Genomic DNA, 18,968 nt, shown 5'->3' with positions numbered 1-18,968 from the left:
TCTTTCCCCCACCGGTTCTCCCGGATTCCTGGGTCTCCTGGCTCGGGAGCTGACCACTTTCCTCGCAGGCCCGCCCTTCCCAAGTACCATTCCCAACTGCGGGCCAAGCCCTGGAGCGCTCTCAGCCTGCGCAGCCGTGAGCTAGGCGCGGCGCGGCGGGGCGGGGCGGCCGCAGGCAGAGGGGGCGGGGCCTGGTCGGCGGCCGTGGGTGGGCGGCCCAGGCGAGGCGGCGCCGGCGCAGTGTGTCCGCTGCGCTGAGCCGCAGCCATGGAGCAGGCAACTCCCGACCCTGAGCGGCTTTGGCAGCCTGCGCCGCTGGAGCCGCTGAGCCACCCCGACGCTGGGCTGGAGTCCATGGTTGGTGAGGAAACGAAGGGGGCCCGGGACGAGGGCCCCGGGGACGGCACGGTGAGGAGAACGGGTGGCAGAGGCCCCCCTACCCCCGCGGCCTGGGGCGCGGCCTAGAGGGCAGAATGGACTGGTTTACGCTGACCGCGCGGGTGGGCTCGCTCGGCGGAGAGGCCCCGCGGTGACGGGGAAGCGGGGTGCAGTCAGGTGGGGGAGGCTCGGTGGGAAAAGGGGGTTTTGAGTAGGGGGCGAGCGCCAGGGCTGCGGGACCGCAGGAAGGGTGGAGAGGGCGCGGCCGAGGGAGCGGAGGGGTTCTGTGGGCGCGGCTCGGCGGGCGCGGGCGCGGGGCCCGGAAAGCTCCAGGCTGAGGCAGGTGCGGTTTCAGGGTCGGGAACCCCGGGAGGTTGGACCCGAAGAGGAACGCTGATGTTTCTCGCATCTGTAAGTTGTGCGGAGGAGTAGGCTTAACCGTGGGCGGTGGCAGCGGTGTTTGAGAAAGAAGAGAATGGGGGACTTGAGGAACAAGTTTGGGGCACGAGGGTGTTTGGCTTGGTGCCACCATCGGGAGATGGAATAAAGTGTTAGAGTCAAGAAAAGGTACAAGTGAAAAAGATTTTTTTGTTTGTGTGTTTTTAAATATATTTTTAGTTGGAGGATAATAAAATTGCTTTACTGTATTGTGTTGGTTTCTGTCACACAAGAACGTGAATCAGCCATACGTAAATATACGTATGTCCCCTCCCTCTTGAACCTCCCCCCATCCAAATTCTTATTTGACTTGTAATTTCATCATTTGGGGGTCAGTGCTGTATCTCCCAATGGAGATGTGTCATGGATATCCCATTTATTGGCATTGTGAAGCTCCTTTGGTAGTGATTTTCATTTGCTTGACAGAAGGAGAAAATGCATCATTTTATATTTGTAATTACTTTCATTCCAAAGTGTTTTCACGCATAATGCAAGATGAGTAGACCATGTTAAATAAAGTGATTCGGAAACTCAGTCGAGTATTTATCATCAGACCACCCTAATGAGCCTGTGCAGTGCTCATCCATTTTGATTATTTTTTTCTGAAACAAGTTCTCAATATAAAACTGCCCATCCTTGTGATAAATGGATAAAGAAAAGTTAAAAGTTGTTTGCTGACTGTAACTAGAAAGACAACTAGCTAGGAATTTCAACACTAGTTGAAGTTCAACACTTCACCACTAGCTATTTTAACTAGCTAGGAGTTCAAGGTTTTGCCTACTTAGGGGAAATGTTGAGGTATATAGGATAGCATGAAAACTTCTGTGGGTGAATTTTAAGTTTTTCATTTATTTTCTTCCTAAATTATAGAATTATTTGTGGAGAGGTATCTTATATGAAATGTGAGAGCAGTGTGTGTATTCTGTAGTCCATAAACTTGACTCTTACATGAATTGCTTTTTTAATGCAGATTCCATTTGTGACTTAGTTTTTCTGTTTCTTCAAAAAACTTTTATCATGAAGTATATAATTAATGCAGAGAAGAGTCTCACAAAGTAAAAATCAGTTTCTTTGAAACCTGTGTATATTCTCCTATGTTACATCTGCTCCCTCGACCATAGAAGTAATTATATTCTGAATTTTGTATTAACAGTTTTCTAGCTTTAAATATACATATAAATGTAAATGTCCCTAAAGAACATGTTGTTTAATTTTACTTCATTTTGAAATTTACATAATCAAACTAGTTTTACTATGACTTCCTTTTTTTGCTCTATACTGTTTTGGGGATTCACCCAAAATGTAACTTAGTTTGTTTTTATAGTCATGAGACTATGTATACCATTTTGTAGGTATTCTACAGTTGATTTCTCTTTTCCTCGTTTTACAGACATTAGGGTTGTTTCAAGATTCTTGCTGTTTCTGAAAGATTACTACCACTATGAACTTCTTACATGTAAGAAATACGTAGTGCAAGTGTCTGTAAACTTAACAGTGGAATTGCTGGATTATAGGGTGGTAGCATAAGACACGGAGAAGGCAATGGCACCCCACTCCAGTACTCTTGCCTGGAAAATCCCATGGATGGAGGAGCCTGGTGGGCTGCAGTTCATGGTATCGTTAAAAGTCGGGCACGACTGAGCGACTTCACTTTCACTTTTCACTTTTCATGCATTGGAGAAGGAAATGACAACCCACTCCAGTGTTCTTGCCTGGAGAATCCCAGGGACAGAGGAGCCTGGTGGGCTGCCGTCTATGGGGTCGCACAGAGTCGGACACGACTGAAGCGACTTAGCAGCAGCAGCATAAGACATCGAAGAGTGTGTGTGTGTGTGTGTGTGTGTGCGTGCATGTGTGCGTGCACGCGCTGTCAGCCACTCAGTCATGTTTGACTTTGCGACCCCATGGACTGTAGCCCACTAGAATTTTCTAGGCAAGAATATTGGAGCGGATTATTGTTTCCTACTTCAAGGGATTTCCCTACCCAGGGATTGAACCCACGTCTCTTGCATCGGCAGGCAGATTCCTTAGCAGTGTGCCACCTGGACAGCACTGTAGTATAGTAAGTAGTGCCAAGTTGTTTTCTAGAGTGAACATACCAGTTTGTATTCACATCAGTAGTGCCTGCTGCTGTTTATCCTTATCAGCACTTAATATTTTCAGGCTTTAAGTTACTTGCCAACCATATGGATATGTGTTAAAGCGATTTTAGATTGTTTCAAAGGGTAAGAATCATATCTTTTGTTAGCTGCATCATGAGTTTAATTTTGATTATGACTGAACATTTTGGTAATTTTTTTTTGTGAAAGCCTTTGGATAATTAATATGAAGTTGCAACTATAGTATAAAATCCATTTGTGTTAAGTGATTATACATATCTCATTTAAAATAAAAAACCTGTGTTTGGTTTAAGATATTTGAAATCCCAAAGATGCCATCATACAGTAAGAGTTGTAGTTATATAATATTACCTGACTTTTAAATGTGTTGTAAGAGACCATTCGAGACTGCCCAAACTTAGGGTTTCCTCAAACAATGATTTAGTAATTTATAGAGATAATTTAGTAATTTTTAGAAATACAAGCCATTTGGACAAATATTTCATAATCATCTGGAGCTTATCAACACACACACGTGCATTCACATACACTGTATATATTGTCCCCTGCAGTCTCAGAAGATCTACTCCTTTTCCTGTTTCTATCCCCTCTTCCACTCTAATCCATCCTCAGTTGAGAAGTATTGCAGTAGCCATAGCCACATTGCTACTGTTACTGGTAGATAGGAATGTGGTCTGGGCAGACAGGTAAATTACATTTGTTTGTGCTAGACACTGTGAGGCTCTACTTTTCATTTAATTTTCAAAATTACTCCCAAAAGACATAAAAGACATACAGAGATAAGGAAGCAGAGGCTCTGAGAGAAGTGATTTGGCCAAAGTCACAAACTGGTGACATGGCTGGGATTTGGGCCCAGGTCCTCGTGGCTTTGACATCAGTGCTCTGTTCATGAAACCATGAAGCTTCACTCCCTGCACCCCCTGCCCCCGACCAAAAAAGAAAAAAAAAGATTAAAAATAATCTTGTAAATTGTAAAATACTATACTTAAATATTTTTTGTTTTATTAAGATTTAAGTTGTTATTTTAAGAAGAAAAGAGCTCTGAATAATGTGTTGACTTATCAATGACTTTTTCACCATAAAAGCATCTATACAGATAGTGTGCAGAAATGACAAAAAGCCTCATCAGCCTTATTTTTGACTCTACATTTTGGTTGGAGAGTAAATTGTGCTAGTTGCCCTACACCGAGGGATAGTAGAAACAAGCACTGCCAAGGTTGCAGATGTTTTCCAGTTTTAAACATCACTAATTTTAACATTCTTTAAATTCTGTTGTAAACTCTATTCTCTTGTTTTTGTTTCTGTGAGTCTTCATCCTCTTCCTTTCCAATGTCTAGTTAGAAGTTTCCCTTTCTTTCTTTCTTTCTGTACTTTTTCCTTACGAGGAAGAGTGTATTTTTTTTTTTTAAGTATTGTCGGTTTTATTTAAAGAAGTTTAGAATATGAAGAATGAGGGAGGACCACAATCTTCAAGAGAGTAGCAATCAGTCCTGGCGAGGACGCAGCAAGGGAATGGGAGTAAAAATGCTGCTTTTTTGGGGCTGGAAGATTCCACTGAGATGGCAGTTAACAGTATTTGCTCAGAGAACTGCTTCCTGAGGGATTCAGTGTCTCTCTTTTGTAGGGAGGGTTCTTTAGGCCTCTGAGTGCTTCTGGGGCTAAGAGGGCTTGAGCAACCATTGCTTGAACAATGCCTGTACACTGTTAGTTCCTTCACAGGTTGGCAGCAGAAAGCTCAGTGGAGGGGTCCAGAAGGGAGTGGAGGAAGGTTTGAGACATATATGGTAAAGATAATATGAAAAAGGAAGTGCATAGGCAGAGTTACAGAAAGTTTAGGGCTTCCCTGGTGGCTCAGCTGGTGAAGAATCCGCCTGCAGCGCAGTAGACCCGGTTCAGTCCCTCAGTCGGGAAGATCTGAAGGGGAGGGCATGGCAACCCCCTCCAGTATTCTTGCCTGGAGAATCCCCAAGGATAGAGGAGCCTGGCGGGCTACAGAAACGGAGGTCGCAAAGAGTCAGACATGACTGAGCGACTAAGCACACCCGACACAGCAAGTTATTAAATAATTCTCAAGAATTGCTTTCCTCACTTTCTACTTCAGCAGCTCTCAGTTACCTTTTGAAGGCAACTCATGGTGCAGAATACGTTTTTACATCATAGTCAGAACACATGTACTTGTATACATAAGCATTGTTTCAACTCAGTCATGGCTGACTCTGACCCCAGGGACTTTAGCCCACCAGGCTTCTGTGACCATGGGATTTCCCAGACAAGAATACTGGAGTGGGTTGCCATTTCCTTCTACAAGGGGTCATCCAGTCCACGAATTGAACCTGTGTCTCCTGTATTGCAGGTGGATTCTTTACCACTGAATGACCAGGGAAGACCATGGGAAATAAGATATTTGCATTTATTATCTATTTTTTATTAAAAAAATTTTTTTTAATGTGGACTATTTTTGAAGTCTTTACTGATTTTTTTTACAGTATTACTTGTTTTTTGTTTTTTGGCCACAAAGCTTGTGGGATCTTAGCTTCCTGACCAGGGATTGAATCTGTGCCCCTGCATTGAAAGGCGAATTCTTAAGCACTGGACCACCAGGGAAGCCCCTACATTTAAAGCCCCTACATTTATTATCTTAACTAACTCTATTTTTAGCTGATTTTTTTCTGTTATAGTTTATGCTTTCTTATTTTGGTTTCTGGTTTTGGATTTTCCTTTGTGGACCATAGTTTCTTTGGTTTTATCCTCTATAATGATTTTGAAGGCATGTCTTTTTTTCTTCCCCAATACATAATTGAGACATATTATTTATGTAAATGTAATGCCATTAAATTTTTTGAAGTAATTTATAGAAATGATCTCAAATTTATAAGCAAGTACAGTACAAAGAATTGTTTCCCTTGAAATATTTGAGAATAAACTGCTGTTTATCTTATCCCCAGAACATTTAGTATATATTTCAAGGGCAAAAAAGGACATTCTGTATAATCACAGAGCTTCTATCAAAAGCATTGATAAATTATTATTATCTAATCCTCAGACTTCATGTAAGTTTTGCCAGTTGTACCAACAGCGTTCTTCAGAACAAAATAATTCAGTCCAGACTCAAGTATTACATCTAGTTGCATTGTCTCTTTAGTCTCCTCCCATCTGAAAGTGTTTCTTGGTCTTTGCTTTCATGACTTTGACCCTTTTTTATATTAGCAACCAGTTATTTTTGTAGAATGCCCTTCAGTTTGGGTTTGCCTGATGTTTTCTCATGGTTAAATTCAGGTTGTACTTCTTTGGCAGAAATTGCCACTAATATGATGCTGTGTTCTTCTAATTGCTTCTTACCAGTTTGCACATGATTCAGGTTTGATCACTTTCTCTGCTAGTCTTCTCCAATATAAAGTTCTCTTTTCTTCTTTGTGATTAACTTTCTGGGGTATACTTTTTTTTTTTCTTCCTGTTTTATTGAGGTCTAATTGGCATACACAACTATATATGTTTAAGGCATACAGTATAGTGATTGGACTTACATTCATCATGAAATGAATGTCCATCATCTCATATAGATACAATATTAAGAAACAGAAAAAATACATTTTTTTCTTGTGACGAGAATGCTTAAGGTTTACTCTCTTAACAATTCTCATAAATAACATACATCAGTGTTAATTTATCATGTTGTACATTATATCCCTAGTACTCTTTATAACTTTGTACCTTTTGATTCTTTGATCCAGTTTCTTTTTTCCCCATCCCCTGCGTCTGGTAACTACAAATCTGATCTCGTTTTGTGAAGACATACTTTGAAACTAGAAAAATACTTTGTTCCTCATCAAAATTTCTATTTACTTGTCTGTTTCATTATGGACTGATGGGTTTTATTTTTTAAACTTTATTAAGATATGATTTATACACCATAAAATTCACTCTGTAAGTATATAAATTCAGTAATTTGTAGTAAGGGCTTCACTGGTGCCTCAGATGTAAAGAATCTTCCTGCAGTGCAGAAGACCTGGGTCTGATCCCTGGGTCAGGAAGATCCCCTGGAGAAGGAAATGGCAACCCACTCTAGTATTCTTGCCTGGAGAATTGCATGGACAGAGGAGCCTGGCCGGCTACAGTCCATGGGGGTCTCAGAGTTAGATTTACAGAATTGCACCGCCATCACTACAACCTAGTTTTCGAACTTTTCTGTTTTTTTTTTTAATTACTGAATAGCATTCAGTTGTATGGATGTATCACTTTTTGTTTATTCACCATTTGATGCAAGTTATTTTCAGCTTTTATATTATGAATATTATTGCTGTGATGAACATTCATTCACATTCAAGTCTTTGTGTGGATGTATGTTTACATTTCTCTTGAGTTAAATTTGTAGCAGTATAATTGCTGGGTTATATGGTAAATTTTAACTTTTTGTTTTAAGAAACTGCCACTCTTTTCCCAAGGGGCTGTACCATTTAACATTACCACCAGCAATTACGAGGCTCACTTTTCTCCACATCCCTGCCAGTACTTGGCAGTGTCTGTCTTTCGGATTATAACCATTCTAGGGGATGTGAAGTGGTTTTAATTTGCATTTTTTAAATGACTGATGGTGTTGAACATCTTTTCATGTGCTTATTTCCATTTGCATGTCTTTTTTGGTGAAATTCTATTCAGGTCTTTTGCTTATTAAAATTGGGTGGTGTTTCTTTTTATTGAAGGTGCTTCCTGCATGGCTTAGTGGTAAAGAATCTGCCTGCCAGTACAGGAGACACAGGTTTGATCCCTGCTTGGGAAGATTCTCTGGAGTAGGAAATGGCAACTTGCTTCATCTTGCCTAGAAGATTGCATCTACAGAGGAGCCTTGTGGGCTATATATAGTCCATGGGGTCGCAGAGTCGGACACGACTGAGCACATAAGCACATGTTGTTCAGTTAGTCTGGATATTTGTTTTTTTAATCAAATAATGAGATTTGCAGATATTTCCCCTGGGCCATGACTTTTTACTTTTTCTTAATGTTATCTTTGAAAGTTTAGCAATAGTTTTCAATTTTGATGAAGACTAGGAGATCAGGTTTTTGTTTTTGTTTTTCTTTTATAGATTGTGCTTATAAGAACGCTTTGCTTATCCCAGGATCATGTTTTGTCTTTTTTTTTGACGTTCCCCAGATGGCTTATGGGATCTTAGTTCTCTGACCAGGGATGGAAACTGGGTCCTTGGTGGTGAAAGCATATGAATCCTAACCACTGGATTGCCAGGGAATTCCCCAGGTTTTGCTTTTACATCTGAGTATGTAAACCATTTTGAGTTAATTTCTATGTACAATGTGAGTAAAGGGTCTAGTTCTGGGGTTTTTTCTTTGGTCTGTGGCTACTCAGTTGCCCCTGCTCTATATGTTGAAAAGACTCTCCCTGTTGAATTGCCTTGGTGTGTTTATTAAAATCACTTGACCTTAAATATAAGGGTTTATTTCTGGATTCTCAGTTCTGTTCCATTGATCCATTGATGTCTAAGCCTATCCTGCCAGTGTCCCCACTGTCTTGATTAGTTTAGCTTTTTAATAAATTTTGAAACGAGATAGTATAGATCCTGCAACTTGTTATTTTTCAAAACTATTTTGGCTATTCTAGGTCCTTTGTATTTCCATATAAATTGTAGGAACAGAGCATCAGTTTCTACAAAAAAAACAACAACACAAAAATCCCTTCTGGATAAAGTTATCTTTAAAGGAACAGTGTGTTAGTATTTTTATAATATTTCAAGCATTCTATATGCATGATGTTCCTTTGTCATTTGGACTTTATATTATTGTGAAATCTAGGGCAAATCTGGTCTTTATTCTTTGGTAGTGATTGTGCTTTTTATTTTCCTGTCTTAATCTTTTTACGATTTTTTTCCTTTATGCTGAAGATGTTTACTTTTCTAATTCATTATACATGGACCACATGCCTTTCAATTTGGAGCTGTAGAAATATTTTTCAATCCAGAAAGAATTTTTGTTGGTTTCTTTTTTATTATACTGGTGATTATTATTTCTGTTCTGTTTCCTCCAATTTCTTCTTTAAGAACTATAATTTAAGCATTGATGCTTCTTTTTCCTTTTTTAAAAAAATCATCTTTCATCATTTTCACTTTTCTGGATGGTGAGAATTCCTCAAGCAAACTCAACCACTGAACTCTGCACTTTGAACCACTGAACTCAAGCACTTTGTCTCAGTTATCTTCCCATTCCTAATGACTGGCACTGTAGATACTCAGTAATCATTCAGTTATTGAATTAATAGTTTCTTATCATTCCTTTTATCACTATTAACCTGTCTTATGCTTGCTTTTACTGTTTCACTGTTTCAGCATTATTTATTCATTTATGGCGGCACTGGATTTTCATTGCGGGCATGGGCTTTCTTCTAGTTGTGACAAGCAGGTGCTGTTCTCTTCTTGTGGTTTTCAGGCTTCTCATTGCTGTGGTTTCTCTTGTTGCAGAGCACAGGCTTTAGGGCACATGGGTTTCAGTAGTTGCAATTTGAGGGCTCTAGAGCGCGGGCTCAGTAGTCGTGGCACACAGGTCTAGTTGCCCCGCAGCATGTAGAATCTTCTTGGACCAAGGATCGAACCCATGTCCTCTGCATTGGCAGATGGATTCTTATCCACTGAGCCTCCAGGGAAGTCCTTGCAGTATTTTTAAAACTTATAGTAGATTGATTTTGGGGCTTGCCTGGTGGCTTAGATGGTAAAGAATCTGCCTGCAATACAGGAGACCTAGGTTTGATCTCTGGGTTGGGAAGTTCATTGGAGAAAGGAATGACAACCCACTCCAATATTCTTGCCTGGAATATCCCATGGATGGAGGAGCCTGGTGGGCTATAGTCCATAGGTTTGCAGAATTGGGCATGACTGAAGTAACTTGGCACACACGCACACAGATTGATTTTTGCTCATTGACTTGAAATAAAAAATTTCATCAACCTTTTAAATATGTCCATTTTTTTATATTTATTTGGTCTTAAGTCAGGTAGGAAGTAGTGATTCACCTATCAAGCATCTACATTTGGGATGTTATTCTTTGAATGTAAGTATAGGATACAAGTGTAGCATCATTCTTTAATGATGTTCTTTACTCTGATGAGAAGTCCACTTTAATACATCTAAAGCATTGTGTTTCACCAATACAACATTGTAAATCAACTGTACTTCAATTTAAGGTAAATACATAAAATATTCTCTCTCTCTTTAAAACACACTCCTAGTCTCATCTTCCAGTCATCAAGTTTATCCATTTCTAAATCTTTTGAATGTGTCCTTTTAGCATTAGTTATGCTATTCTTGGCACTGTTTGTACTTTAGTATGACAGTATTAGCAATTTTATATCATCTACCAATCCCTGCTGATATCTTTAGTTTTTATGATAGTTGATTTTATACTTTTATTTTTCCCTTCTGTGTAATTATTTGGATGGCATAATGGGGTAAATTTATGATTCATGTGCACTATCTTTTTGGTGGGAAATAATTTGTTTTATCAGTTTTTGATTCTAGAATTCAGAGAATTTTTCAGTGTAGTACATGATGATAAATCAGTGCTTGGCTGTGGGCCAAAATGTTTTATATGTATAATCTCAGCCAGTGAGGGCTTCATCATCCTGATGTTGGGTGGTTTATGCTTATGTAATTTCTTGAGCTTTCTTTTAGTTGAATGGTTTTTCTCTCTTATTTTCTCTTTTAATACCTGGACATAAAACTTACATTTTATAAAATTGTCTTGTTTGGCAACAGAGTAGTTTTGTTTTGGGTTCATTTTTAGTTCTCTGTCCTTTATTTTCTTTTAGCATTTTTACATCTTCTATTATTCTTCAGCGTTTTTGGGGTACTTTCTAAGCATGTCGTCTTGATTCATCACTGATTTAATTTTAGGTATTGTCACATAGCTTATTCTGTCTTCATAGCACATAGCTTTGATTTCCTGTGTAAAGTATCATGGATTTTTATTGCATACTGCTTTTTCTTTTAACTTGTTGGTATATCCATCTTTTTACTTATATCTCTTCTTCACAAACCACCCCCAGTTTTAATACAATACAATGCTTTTTAATTAAAATCCACCTCTGAACTTTGAAAGTTCAGGGAGAAAAAAAAAGCAAGGGAACAAAAAGAAAAGCACAGCAGTTATCGCATGGCCTCACTATGTCTTTCTTGTTTAAACTTGGAGCTAGTTTGGGTGTATTCAAGACGCTTCTTCAGTGGCAGGACTTCCCTGGTGGCTCAGAAGGTAAAGTGTCTGCCTACAATGCAGGTGACCCAGATTTGATCCCTGGGTTGGGAAGATCCTCTGGAGAAGGAAATGGCAACCCACTCCAGTACTCTTGCCTGGAAAATCCCGTGGATGGAGGAGCGTGGTGGGCTACAGACCATGGGGTCGCAAAGAGTTGGATAGGACTGAGCGACTTCACTTTGACTTTCTTTCTTCAGTGGCACAAAGAACCTGTGAACCACCAAGTGATGTTGTTTGATACAGACCTGGGGATGATCTAGCAAGAAAAGAAAGAGGTTTCCTGTTCTTAAAACCTGCTGTCTCAGATAGACAGGGTCCTGTGTATAGCACAGGGAACTCTATACATTATCCTGTAATAAACTATAATCACAAATAATATGAAAAAGAATATATATTAAAGAATATCTTTGCTGTATACCAGGAACTAAGACAACATTGTAAATCAACTATACTTCAATAAAAAATGAATAAATCAATAAAAGCAATATTTATAAAAAAGAAAAACCTGCTATCTCACAGTGGAGCCTGTTAACCACTGCCAAAAAGTTTATGCAAATTTATGATCAAATATGTGATGGCTCCTTTTTAAAAATTAACCTTCTTTTAAAAAAATTTGAAATTCAGCTTTAATTTTTAAAGCTGAAAATCTCACCTTTTGTCATATAGCATTTTATATTTGATTTGACTGGTAAAATAAAAAGATGTCAGTATTGAGGATCATTCGTCTTTATAAAGAGTGTTTTTAAATTTTTTCATACGTATTTTTATACAGATTTATTCTTGGTCATTTAAGTGATATGTATACTTTTTATTTTAATTTTTTTCTCCTATAATCATGCCTACATTTTAATAATTAAATCTATGGCACTTGCTAAAATAGCTCCTGGAAAAGTTTAATGTGCTACATGCTGATAAAAAGAGGCATATCATTTGCTGATGTCGTTTAGCAACCACTAGTAATGCAAGAGATATAAAAAAGTAACCTGAGATATGTACTAATAATGGGTTTGATTATAATAGCTGGGTTTTTTTTCAGTATCATTTAAAAAGTTTTTTGTTGTTCTATTTTTATTCAGATGACAGAAAATAATTTTTCGTTGAAGAAGATAGAAATTAGTGTTTCAGAAGCAGAAAAGCGAACTGGAAGAAATGCCATGAACATGCAGGAAACATATACTGCTTACCTCATTGAAACAAGGTGAGTGATGAGAATTATGTCTGAGGTTAGAAAAAGCTTTGGTAGCTGTTGATGTAAATTCTGTTGTATAATGGAATCATTTACAGGTCATTGTCTTTTAGTTTCTTTACTTTTTAACAGGTGACAAGGTTTTCTTTTACTCTGGTACTCTTAGTAGCTAAATTTGAATGTATTAATTTTGGAGGGAGAACAAAGGTTACTGGATGTTACTTGATGCTTGCTTTAGTGTCAAGTAACATCCAGATCCCATCTACATCACAGGCCTGCCCATGCGGGAGACACGGGTTTGTCCCTGGTTTGGGAAGATCCCACGTGCCTCAGAGTAACTAAGCTCATGTGCCACAACTGCCGAGTCTGTGCTCGAGAGCTCGGGAGCCATGACTTCTGAGCCCACGGGCCACAACTACTGAAGCCCGGCCCCTAGAGCCTGTGCTCCACAGCAAGAGAAGCCGCCGTGCACCGCAACTAGAGAAAAGCCCACACAGCAGGGAAGACTCAGCACAGCCCCAAATAAAATTATTTATTTAAAAAACTCACCAGAAAAGTCTTTTACTTTATAAGGAAAAAGTTAAATGAATTAAACTGTTTGTCCAGAGAAAAGCAAAGGATGTGTGTGTGTGTGCGGTCATGTCTGACTCTTTGTGACCTAACAGGCTTCTCTGTCCATGGAATTCCCAGGCAAGAATACTGGAGTGGGTTGCCATTTCCTCCTCCAGGGCCTCTTCCTGACCTCTTCCTGACCTAGGGATCGAACCCACATCTCTTGCGTCTCCTGCATTGGCAGGTGGATTCTTTACCACTGCACCACCTGGGAATTTTGCTTATTATAAATAGTTTATATAAAGACTATACTGACAAGCTCTTTTCTTTCTGTGAACTGAGAAGAAATGCTTTCAGTTAAAACAAATGGGGGGGCTTCCCTGGTAGTCCATTAAGACTCTGTGCTTCCAGTGCGAGGTGTGCAGGTTTGATCCCTGGTTGGGGAATTAGATCCCACATGCTGTGCAGTGTGGCCGGAATATAAAAAAAATAAAAAAGTATAATTCATATTTTTATAGAAAAGTAGAGGGCCTTGCCTGGTGGGTCAGGGAAGTATCCTGCCTATGTACATACATGCATATGTTTCAGAGAGATTTTTAAGTTAATTTAAAAAAAGTATGATCCTGTGAGAGGTTTTTTTTTAAGTTAAATTAGCTATTTTAAAATATCATACTTTAGAAATTTGTATTGGCTCTAGCTTTTTAAGTAAATTCTTAAATTTAAAGCTAAAAAGGATATTTTTAGTATATGCCTGTTTCTTCATCCAGTTGAACAATGAAATTAGCTGTTGATTAGCTTTACTGCTAGAAGAACCTCTTGATTTCAATAATGTGGAATAATTTATAGCTGTTTACTCTTTATTTATTATAGTTGTTTACTCTTGACTTTGAAATGAATAGAGAATTATAATTCAAAAGTTGGAGTTAGAAGTGACCATCAGATCAGATCAGATCAGTAGCTCAGTCGTGTCCGACTCTTTGCGACCCCATGAATTGCAGCACGCCAGGCCTCCCTGTCCATCACCAACTCCCGGAGTTCACTGAGACTGATGTCCATCGAGTCAGTGATGCCATCCAGCCATCTCATCCTCTGTCGTCCCCTTCTCTTGCCCCCAATCCCTCCCATCATCAGAGTCTTTTCCAATGAGTCAACTCTTCGCACGAGGTGGCCAAAGTACTGGAGTTTCAGCTTTAGCATCATTCCTTCCAAAGAAATCCCAGGGCTGATCTCCTTCAGAATGGACTGGTTGGATCTCCTTGCAGTCTCTGGATAAATATCTAAGTGAATCATCAGTAAATAATGTGGTACATAAAAGGATATTCAGTTGACTTTCACACTTATATTTCATTTATTTTAAAACAGTGATTCTTAAACTTTAAAATATATAGGAATCACTTGGAAAATTTGTTAAGCTACAGAATTTTGAGTGGGGTCCAGGAATTAACACATTTTAAGCTTAAGTTCCAAGTGTTTTTGAAGCAAATGAGCCATGGACCATAGTTTTATCTTTCAAATACAAAAGCTTTACATTTTAAGGTAGTCAAATTTATCTTTCTTCTTTATGACTTGTGTTTTCCCTGTCTTAAATTCTTGCCTATCCCATATCATATACACGTCCACTTTGAGAAATACTGTTTATAGATACTGTTTATAAATAGATTATTTTGTCAGTACTATAACTGACCTTTAGCAACCACAGAACCCTGGAATTTATTATTTTGGTCATGTAGAATTCTTGCTGTAATTCAGTGTTATGCAGAGTATCTTGGACACTATGAATATTGTTGAGCCTTGACATTGACTAAAAGTTCAACTTTATCACATAGCTCATCTCTTCTGTGGACACAAGAAGAAAGTCAGTTTAGCAGTTGCCTATTGTGTTACAGTTTAATAGGCTAAAATTAATAAGGCTAAGGTCATTGATTTTAATTTTTCCAGAGATTTTTATGTTTTTCTGTTCATAAAGTATGAACCCTTTTAAAATAGGTAAGAATATTGTATGTATTAACAGGTAAGAAAGCTTTTGTCCTGGGAAGCTATATGATGTCTTAATTCTTCTAATTTGTAAAGCAGGGCTAAAGATCCTATATACTTAGTCAAATTAAATGGTTTAAACGGTTAAATTTAATTTAAATGTTGCATGTGAAACCACTTCAGTTCAGTTCAGTTTAGTCGCTCAGTCATGTCCGACTCTTTGTGACCCCATGAATCACAGCACGCCAGGCCTCCCTGTCTGTCACCAACTCCCGGAGTTCACTCAAACTCAGGTCCATCGAGTCGGTGATGCCATCCAGCAATCTCATCCTCTCTTGTCCCCCTTTCCTCCTGCCCCCAATCCCTCCCAGCATCAGGGTCTTTTCCAATGAGTCAACTCTTGGCATGAGGTGGCCAAAGTACTGGACTTTCAGCTTCAGCATCATTCCTTCCAAAGAACACTCAGGGCTGATCTCCTTTAGAATAGACTGGTTGGATCTCCTTGCAGTCCAACGGACTCTCAAGAGTCTTCTCTAACACCACAGTTCAAAAGCATCAATTCTTCGGCGCTCAGCTTTCTTCACAGTCCAACTCTCACATCCATACATGACCATTGGAAAAACCATAGCCTTGACTAGATGGACCTTTGTTGACAAAGTAATGTCTCTGCTTTTGAATATGCTATCTAGGTTGGTCATAACTTTTCTTCCAAGGAGGAAGCGTCTTTTAATTTCATGGCTGCAGTCACCATCTGCAGTGATTTTGGAGCCCCCAAAAATGAAGTCTGACACTGTTTCCACTGTTTCCCCATCTATTTCCCATGAAGTGATGGGACCGGATGCCATGATCTTAGTTTTCTCAATGTTGAGCTTTAAGCCAACTTTTGCCACTCTCTTCTTTCACTTTCATCAAGAGGCTTTTTAGTTCCTCTTCACTTTCTGCCATAAGGGTGGTGTCATCTGCATATCTGAGGTTATTGACATTTCTCCCGGCAATCTTGATTCCAACTTGTGCTTCTTCCAGCCCAGTGTTTCTCATGATGTACTCTCCTGACTTCCCTTGTGGCTCAGATGGTAAAGTGTCTGCCTACAATGCGGGAGACCTGGATTCGATCCCTGGGTCAGGAAGATCCTCTGGAGAAGGAAATTGCAACCCACTCCAGTACCCTTGCCTGGAAAATCCCATGGACGGAGGAGTGTGGTAGACTACAGTCCACGGGGTCGCAAAGAGTCAGACACGACTGAGCGACTTTCATTTCACTTCACTCTGCATAGAAGTTAAATAAACAGGGTGACAGTATACAGCCTTGACTTACTCCTTTTCCTATTTGGAACCAGTCTGTTGCTCCATGTCCAGTTCTAACTGTTGCTTCCTAACCTGCATATAGGTTTCTCAAGAGGCAGGTCAGGTGGTCTGGTATTCCCATCTCTTTCAAAATTTTCCACAGTTTATTGTGATCCACACAGTCAAAGGCTTTGGCATAATCAATAAAGCAGAATAGATGTTTTTCTGGAACTCTTTTGCTTTTTCCATGATCCAGCGGATGTTGGCAATTTGATCTCTGGTTCCTCTGTCTTTTCTAAAACCAGCTTGAACATCTGAAAGTTCACTGTTCACGTATTGCTGAAGCCTGGCTTGGAGAATTTTGAGCATTACTTTACTAGTGTGTGAGTTGAGTACAATTGTGTGGTAGTTTGAGCATTCCTTGGCATTGCCTTTCTTTGGGATTGGAATGAAAACTGACCTTTTCCAGTCCTGTGGCCACTGCTGAGTTTTCCAAATTTGCTGGTATATTGAGTGCAGCACTTTCACAGCATCATCTTTGAGGATTTGAAATAGCTTAACTGGAATTCCATCACCTCCACTAGCTTTGTTCGTAGTGATGCTTTCTAAGGCCCACTTGACTTCACATTCCAGGATGTCTGGCTCTTGGGATTATCTTGGTCATGAAGATCTTTTTTGTACGGTTCTTCTGTGTATTCTTGCCACCTCTTCTTAATATCTCCTGCTTCTGTTAGGTCCATACCATTTCTGTCCTTTATCCAGCCCATCTTTGCATGAAATATTCCCTTGGTATCTCTAATTTTCTTGAAGAGATCTCTAGTCTTCCCCATTCTGTTGTTTCCCTCTATTTCTTTGCATTGATTGCTGAGGAAGGCTTTCTTACCTCTTCTTACTGTTCTTTGGAACTCTGCATTCAGATGCTTATATCTCTTATGTGCTATTAAATATTTGTTAAATGATTGGATAAATGGGGTAGTTTTGTGGTCCAAAGAAAGTCTTTTCTATGCTTTTAGGTGGCTTCTGCTGACTTGTTTTTGTGGCCTTTGAAATAAAACCAAGTGAAAACAACTTGTAGCAGCTCTTCTAACAGCCTTTAGATGTACTGCCTATAGGCTATATTTATCTACTTTTTAGCAAGATTTGGGCTCTGTTGGTAATGATTTTGAATAATCTGAAACTTTATATTAACCCAAGATATTTTTTTTTTAGCTGAAGTTGAAAATCTGAATTAGAATAGTTTTAGTCAGCTAATGGTTAGGTCAACTCTTTAAAATGAATTATCATTTAATAATCCTCTATCTTGCCATGAAAGCCATTTGTATATTTTGAATTTCATATTATGTTTCCCTTTTTATTACAGTGAATTAATTTAGCAAACTTAATATATAAATGATAAAAACATTGAACATCTTGTGTTGAGCATGGCATGATGTATACATTTTCTCAAGACTTTATTCTGAGACTGATTTAGCCTCTCTGCCTTTATACTGTACATGTACAAATGCACATTTTGGTTATATGCATGTTTCTTGGAGGAACTGTAAGTTATTTTCAATTAGGAAATAGGAAGGTTCAGATAATGTTTAGAAGGCTGATGTTTTTTAATAGTCATTATGCTAGCAGAAATCATAAATAGTCAAAATAATTTCAAATACTCTTTTTATGATTTTACCCAGCTTTCCTCCAAATTGAACTTTTATATGGATGATTCATGGCATCGCCTGCAGCTCTTTATAGTAAATATAAGACTAAAATTGATTTGTTACTTCCCTTCTTGCCACTGTTTCAGAGTTAATTGACATTTTACTTTTGTGGATCTTTTCTGGTACTTGGATGCATCTGATTCATTGATGATGTTAAATTGAGGGTTTTTTTGGTGTCATGGTCTTTGGCATGAATGTTGTTCTCTCATGGTGGCAGGAATTGTTCTTTCATTGTGGCAATTAAAAGTAATTTTTCTTTAATGAAATGCTGATGAAGCCAGACTTGCACTGTATTGTAAAGCCAGCCATTATGTTAACTGAATTATTTTACATTGAGGCTCTTGTTGAGAAGAGTATTCCTAATATGACTATTTCTCTCAAGTTCAAATAGGTTTTCTATAATGGAGCAAAGTGGTTAGGAGTGAGGGCTTGGGAATCAGATGGATCTGCGTGCTCTACCAACAAATCTTTGTGATTGAAGGAAGAGCATATACCATGCAGCTGCTTCCTCATCTGTGAAGTGGGGACAGTAATCCCTGCTTCACCAGGTCTGTTGTAGGGGTTAAATAATACATGAAATGTTCTCAGTGCCTGGTTCATAGCCCTCCTGGTTCATAAGCATTCAGTAAATGGAGTTATCAGTTTTAAAGGAGGTCGTATGTATGCATTTGTATTTTTAAAAAACACTAGAAATCTTATTCTGTCTTTTTCAGGTCAGTTGAACATAATGATGGTCAGAGTGTCCTAACAGACTCACTGTGGAGGCGGTATAGTGAATTTGAGTTGTTGAGGAACTACCTTTTAGTGTACTATCCACATATTGTTGTGCCACCTCTACCAGAAAAAAGGGTAAGGAGTGAAATGGTGGTGTAGTTTAGAAGTAGTTAACGCTGAGACTGTTCTTCATGATTGTTTTTTTTATCTAGGCAGAATTCGTTTGGCATAAACTCTCTGCTGACAACATGGACCCGGATTTTGTGGAAAGACGACGAATTGGTTTAGAAAATTTCCTCTTGAGAGTTGCTTCACATCCCATGCTTTGTAGAGACAAAATCTTCTATTTGTTTTTAACACAGGTATTTT

General features: G+C 38.9%; 1 protein-coding gene across 3 annotated transcripts in view; it reads left to right on the top strand.

The window, feature by feature from the left end:
- Positions 1 to 224: 224 nt before the first annotated feature.
- SNX4 (sorting nexin 4) overlaps positions 225 to 18,968 on the top strand; it is a 52,893-nt gene continuing 34,149 nt past the window's right edge. Inside the window, exons 1-4 of one of the 3 annotated variants that reach the window (XM_005904486.3) lie at positions 225 to 408; positions 12,263 to 12,384; positions 18,599 to 18,734; positions 18,812 to 18,961. In XM_005904486.3, coding sequence (XP_005904548.2) covers positions 268 to 408; positions 12,263 to 12,384; positions 18,599 to 18,734; positions 18,812 to 18,961 — 549 coding nt within the window. In that variant the 5' untranslated portion in view covers positions 225 to 267. Of the gene's footprint in view, positions 409 to 2,242; positions 2,273 to 12,262; positions 12,385 to 18,598; positions 18,735 to 18,811; positions 18,962 to 18,968 lie in introns of those variants that run through there. The other 2 variants (XM_070370539.1, XM_070370531.1) reach the window with 2 other exon arrangements.

This window comes from Bos mutus, chromosome 1 (assembly GCF_027580195.1).
Source record: "Bos mutus isolate GX-2022 chromosome 1, NWIPB_WYAK_1.1, whole genome shotgun sequence".
NCBI lineage: Eukaryota > Metazoa > Chordata > Mammalia > Artiodactyla > Bovidae > Bos > Bos mutus.
This window is presented reverse-complemented; position numbering and strand designations above follow the sequence as displayed.